The following is a 6,233-nucleotide window of genomic DNA, read 5'->3' as shown; positions in this document are numbered from 1 at the left end:
CAGACTTCGTCCCCAACCTCAACTACGGGAAGGCTTCGCCCGGACTCCCACGGGAGCCGAGATTCGCCCATGACTTCACTTACAGGTAAACTCCATCCGGACTCCTACGGGAGTCGGACTTCGTCCCTGGCCTTAATTGCAGGTGGTCTTCGATCGGACTCCTACGGGAGCCGGACTTCGTCCCCAACCTCGACTGCTGGAAGGTTTCGCCCGGACTCCCATGGGAGCCGGGCTCCGTCCCCAACCTCGACTGCTGGAAGGTTTCGCCCGGACTCCCATGGGAGCCGGGCTCCGTCCTCGACCTCGACTGTGGGAGGGCTTCGCCCGGACTCCTACGGGAGCCGAGCTCCGCCCACGACCTCAGGTAGACTCCGTCCGAACTCCTACGGGAGTCGAACTTCGCACCTGACTTAAATTGCAGGAAGACTCTACCCGGACCCCTACGAGAATCGGGTCTCGTCCCCAACTCCGGTTGCAAGTAGACCCCATACGGACTCCTACGGGAGTCAGACTCCAAGCTCCTCTCAGACGGGTGGCTAGCCACCTCTCCCCGCCAGACATTCCAGCCGAACTTTGGCTGACAGGCCTAGGCCCCCTGGCAGGCCGCAGTGACGGCCACGACACTGCTCCACCTCCTGCGACGGATTTTGCGCGGCTCCATCACTCCCTGGCAGATCACCATAATGACCACGATTCTGCTCCACTCCCTGCGATGGATACCGCGTGATTCTTCCCACCTCTTGCAAGTTGCGACAACGGGCGCTATTCCACTACCCGCAACAGACCCCACGTGGCACGTCCCGGCGGTGGCCGCGATCCCATTCCACTACTCTTCGCAACAAACTCCACCTGACTCTGGGCAGCCCACTGCCAGACGGTTACAGATATCGCTATCAGTCTGCTGCCCCCTTTTCGCCTATAAAAGGGGGCCCCAGATACGTTATTCTCTAAGCTCTCATTTTTTACCTGAAAACTCTGCTAAAATTTTCGTTCGAGCACTCCATTCTTGTTGAGGCAGAGAACTGACTTGAGCGTCGGAGAGTCTTGCCGGAGCAATCCCACCTCCGGTTTAGATTTCTTTTGCAGGTTCCGGCGGCGACCGCGACTCCCTCGACTCCAGCTTCTCCGGTGCAAGCGGATTTTTGCACCAACAAGGTTGTTTCTCATTTTTAATTACAATTGAGACTAGCTAGTAAAACCAGGATCGTAACTATAAATTTAATTTTGAATCCCATCATATACTTTAACAGGTGTAGGAAGAACAAATGATGGATGGGACTCTATATTTACTCCAAATCTCAGGATTAGTGAATATTCTCTTGTAGCTTGAAGTAACGTTGGACACAACGATTTAACAAATAACCATGAAAGTTAGACTAGTCTGCGACATTTTCACCAAGCACTTCGTGGCGTTAATGCTGAGCAGCTTTATGTCAGAAGTGGGGATGAAGTAAGATCGTGGGATGTGATGAGGACTCAACTCTTATACTAAAACTATTTACAAAATCCAAGTGGAAATTCTTCAGAATCACAATCTGAAGTGGAATCTCTTAGTACGAGAAAACGATTGATGGCTCCTTAGCTTGCCCACAACCATTCAAGTAGCCGCCAAGTTTGATAGCTCTTGGTATCCAACCCTTTTCTCCACTCATTCTTCAACAGCAGCGCATCAACTATGGAGTTCAACTTTTACTTTTGCAACAGAAATTACAAAGTCCCGGTCTTCTAACGTAGTGCTAGGAAACGTCACCCACCACTTGTTCGCTTTAGAAAAAGACAATGTCTACTCCTGGGGTGGGGCCGAAGAGACAAGGCAAGGTGGCAATCACTGCAAAGGCGGTGGAGAAACTGTTGTGTTGCCTAACCACACAGCCCTTTTGGGGGTCTTTAAATGCTCTTGGTAATCAAACCGATCCATTTATAAACATTTCCGAAGTTTTATGACTATTCCTCCATGGATGAAATGGAGGAGCTAGTCGTTCCCAACGGGGAAGTGGGAGAAGGCAATGGAGAACAAGTGGAGCTCACTGTCGATGAGATCATTGAACAACACGTGGGGTCATTTGGGTTCTCGCAGCTAGTACATGTATTCTTGGTCTCGCTTGCATGGATATTTGACTCGCAGAACACACTGATCACCATATTTAGTGATGCCCAGCCTCCATGGAGGTGCAAGGGGTCTTTGTGCTCTTCGGCTTCTTCAGCCTCGATGTGTGAGCTTGACCGGCGTGCTTGGGAGTGGGTCGGAGGTAATAAGAGCTCTACAATAGCAGAGTGGGGGCTCATATGTGACAAGAAGTTCAGAGCTGGGATTCCAGCATCCTTGTTCTTCATCGGTTCCCTCTTCGGTATGAAATCCTATAAAATAATAGTAGAGTATTTGAATCATGTTCTTTGGAATTCATTGGAATACAAGGATCATCCTTCAGCAGAATTAGATTAAGAATGAAACGGTAGCATCTAACTGATTACCACAAAAGAAAAGAACCTTGATTTCCCCGGCGCATGTTCACTGTCTCTATCATCTGATAATGCTGGTCCAATTAAAAGAACTAGTCCCGTTGCCTCTAGAAAGGTGATTCAAGTCATTCATTTCAAATAAGGTTTTAATTTTATTGTCTGTGTATATGCCCTCGCAAATATCTATACTTACATATATACCCACTCAAACTTTTTATTTTCATATCTACCTTTATAAATATATGAAATTAAGTGCATGCCCTCATAAATTTACTATTTACGTATTTATTTTTATCAATTATTTCTTTTTTCACATTTACATTTATCGATTAAGGGTATACACTTCAATATAAAATTTGCAAGGATAAAATATCATTTTCTAAATATTATTTTAGAAATAATATATGTTTAAATGATCATTAGTGGTTTGATTCATCTCTTAAATATTGTTTAAATTTAAATCTTTTGAGCTAGGATTTTGAGGATAAAAAAAGTATCAATCTAAATTTATTAACATCTTAATGGCAGTTTAGTGATGCCACGTAAAGGTATCTAAGGAAGATGGCCGTAGGGGTACTTATGCAAAAATAATTGGATTCAAGAGTAAATATATAAATTATAACTCTAAGAGTTAGATATACAGTTACATATTTTTATAGGGGTATGTATATGCAAAAACTGAAAAACTGAAGAAGAGAAAAAAGAAAGAAAAAAGAAAAATGAAGCACCTTGAAAGATGATGGTGGTTTTGGAGCATTAAGAAGAAATACATGCAGGAGAATTTTGTATATGATGGCATAGCAGTGACAACAATAGGTATAATAGCAATTATTTGTTTATGGTATTGCTAGAAAAAGCCATGCAAAAATAATTTAAAAAAAAGAAGTTAAAAATTAAGAAAGTTTAAAACAATTTAGAGGGTCAATATGGTCGTATACTGTAAATTGCCTAAATTTCTCATTTAAAAGTAAATTTTACTTATTATTATACTATAAAGATTTTACTTAAAAATCATTTTTGTTTCCAAGTAAGATGGTTCTAGTAAAATTAGTTGTCATTGAAAAATCCAGGTCGTCAACTTTTCATTTTTGTGGGAAGAGTTTATTTTAGATTCAAGATCAAGATTTTACCGTTTTCCCAGACTGCGTTAGTCTCTCTCTCTCTCTATAAATATATCTATCTATCTGGGTGTGTGTGTGTGGTGCATAAGACTATTTTTAATATTATCTATCTTAACTGTAAGATTGCTAATCCAGGATAGCAAGTTTGAATTCATCTTTGCACCAGCTCTGATTTTAAATTTAAGTATAAACTTATCAAGCGCCACTAGAAGCAAATGATCAAATTTCAGATCAATATTGCAGGCATGAAGTGCAACAAATTCCTATTAGGAATCAAGTGTTTGATCAATGACAAATTCAATGAGCATGTCAGGGATCCGCTAGTCCTTTCCTGACATGTTAGTGCGTCGATGTTCTGTTTGAGCGCACAAAGAGTGGACTTTGAGGTTGCAGCAGCCGTATAAATTGTTCGTATCTAGACCCATGAATATAAGAAAGTAGGCTTCTTCCTGTAGCTCAATATTTTTCTTCAACCTTTATTGATTTCAGATTAGACATGTCTTAATAGCATCTTCTCATGGTTTACCTTGTTTAACCATTTCGAATGTGCCTTATATTTTGATCACTGAAAGCGAGCTTTCATCATGTCAAATACCTAAAATCATGACTTCATAGAACTTAACTCTGTTAAATTCACACCTTTAGCAGGTATCCCCCTGCACTGAATATGAGTGCTGGAATCTGAATTGTCTATTTGTAAACTATTTCATATTTTTGGTGTTTGGCTTGGTTAAGAAATAAAAATGTCTTGGTCAACCGTATGTAACCCAACAGCCAAAAAAAGGCAACACTTAGTTAACAAGGAAAAAACCTTTTGAAGTTTTATAATCAGGAATTATTAACCAAATTACATGAAAAAATTGATTTGCATATTTTTGAAGATTAAGTAGGTTAATTGAACAACCTACTTTGGCTTCGGAAAAAAAAAATTAAGATTGATGCAAGTAGCCCTTGTCCAGGATCTGCAGCTCACGGCCGACTGGCTGACTCCTACATTGGTCGGAAGAAGACAGTCCTCCTCTCATGCCTCCTGACCTCCATCACTGCCTTTCTCACCTCCCAATCACCAAACATATGGGTCTATGCTTTCCTTCGCTTCTCCAATGGATTTGCTCGATCAGGCATTGGCATTTGCTGCCTGGTCCTCTCCACAGAATCTGTCGGACGGAAGTGGCGAGGCCAAGTCGGCCAGTATGGCTTCTTTTTCTTCACCATCGGCTTCCTCTCCCTTCCACTGATTGCCTATCCTGCAAAGACCCAATGGAGGAACATATACAAAGCTATCTCCCTTCTACCCCTTGCTTACTCACTTTTGATCCTTCCCCTCATCTCAGAGTCTCCAAGGTGGCTTGCAGTCAAAGGCAGAACAGAAGAAGCACTCGACGTCCTCACTAAGTTTGCGAAACTCAATGGAAGGAAGTTACCACAGAATATATCAATCTCTAGCCCCATTGATGCTAAAACTAGCAATGTTGAAAGAAATGAAAGCTTATGGTCGGCAAGATGGGCAATTAAAAGGATAGCTACTGCCATGATGGCTGGATTTGGAGTCGGATTCGTATACTATGGTGTCCAGCTCAATGTTGAGAACCTTAACTTCAATCTTTACTTCACCGTTGCAGTGAATGCATTGATGGAGATTCCTGCAGTCCTTTTAGGCAGTGTGCTTCTGAGCTTCACAGACCGCCGAATTCTTTTCTCTTTATCAGCTTACATAGCAGGCATTTCATGCATTCTTTGTGTTCTTTTCAACAAGGAGGCAAAATCAAAAGGAAGTTGGTCTCAGCTGACAGTGGAAGCAATTGGGTTCATGGCAGCTTCCATGGCTTTTGATGTTTTGTATGTATATTGTGTAGAGCTGTTTCCTACCAATGTGAGGAACTTTGCTGTTTCAATGCTGCGCCAGGCACTGATGCTGGGAGCAGCAATAGCACCCCAGTTGGTGGTTTTAGGCCGCTTAAGCCCGTCAATCTCATTCCTTATCTTTGGAAGCTTTGCTATTTTCAGTGGGCTTCTCACGTTCTGGTTGCCAGAGACAAGGAATGCTCCTCTGTATGAGACCTTGGAGCAGCAGGAGAAAGAGGAGAAGCTGAGCTCTAGTCCTGCGAGAGAAATGGAATTGGTGGAGTAGCAACAGAAGTTGCCTAAAACCTTTTCATGTTCATTGAAGGGACAAAGGAACTTCATTGTATATAGCTCATATAATCTGAAGTGTGATATATAATATCCTAAGTAAATTAGTTTGTTGGAGTCGCGAACATAGGCATCAAATTTCTGCATCATTCACTAGGTCTTCGTTTCAGTAGAGCTAAAAAAACCATTGTGTTGAGCAACTGAAATCAGTAGAGCTTTCAGAAGCAAAAACTCTAGTGTTAGGAGCACCAAGAGAAAGGGTTGACCAAGAAGGTTAAGTAAATCAGGATTTGAAAAAGATTCTTGGTTTTAGATGTGCTTGAAACCATGAAATAATCGATCTTAGAATCCAAGATAACGGTATATTTCATCACATGGACTTCATAATCGAGCACATCAGTCTACGCCGGTAACGAACAATTACAATTTATGCTCTTGGTACTAAAAAGAAAATGTACATCCTTCAATTTATCATCTTGTGATCGTCTATTGAAAATTCTCCTTGTAGCCAACAAAGTG

The 6,233-nt window shown here is 42.0% G+C and overlaps 1 protein-coding gene across 1 annotated transcript; it reads left to right on the top strand.

Moving 5' to 3' along the window:
• The first annotated feature begins 1,938 nt into the window (after nucleotides 1–1,938).
• LOC105036016 (organic cation/carnitine transporter 1) lies at nucleotides 1,939–5,958 on the top strand. Its single transcript, XM_010911748.3, has 2 exons — nucleotides 1,939–2,348; nucleotides 4,541–5,958. Exons 1-2 carry the CDS (start codon nucleotides 1,955–1,957, stop codon nucleotides 5,710–5,712), a joined length of 1,566 nt encoding a protein of 521 aa, XP_010910050.1. The 5' UTR covers nucleotides 1,939–1,954; the 3' UTR covers nucleotides 5,713–5,958.
• Nucleotides 5,959–6,233: the final 275 nt, after the last annotated feature.

Source organism: Elaeis guineensis, chromosome 4 (assembly GCF_000442705.2).
Source record: "Elaeis guineensis isolate ETL-2024a chromosome 4, EG11, whole genome shotgun sequence".
NCBI classification, from domain to species: domain Eukaryota; kingdom Viridiplantae; phylum Streptophyta; class Magnoliopsida; order Arecales; family Arecaceae; genus Elaeis; species Elaeis guineensis.
This window is presented reverse-complemented; position numbering and strand designations above follow the sequence as displayed.

Coding starts and splice junctions, on each gene's coding strand:
- LOC105036016 (XM_010911748.3), top strand. CDS start 1,955: ATGGATGAAATGGAGGAGCTAGTCGTTCCCAACGGGGAAGTGGGAGAA. Junction 2,349..4,540: donor CTTCATCGGTTCCCTCTTCG/GTATGAAATCCT, acceptor GCCCTTGTCCAG/GATCTGCAGCTCACGGCCGA.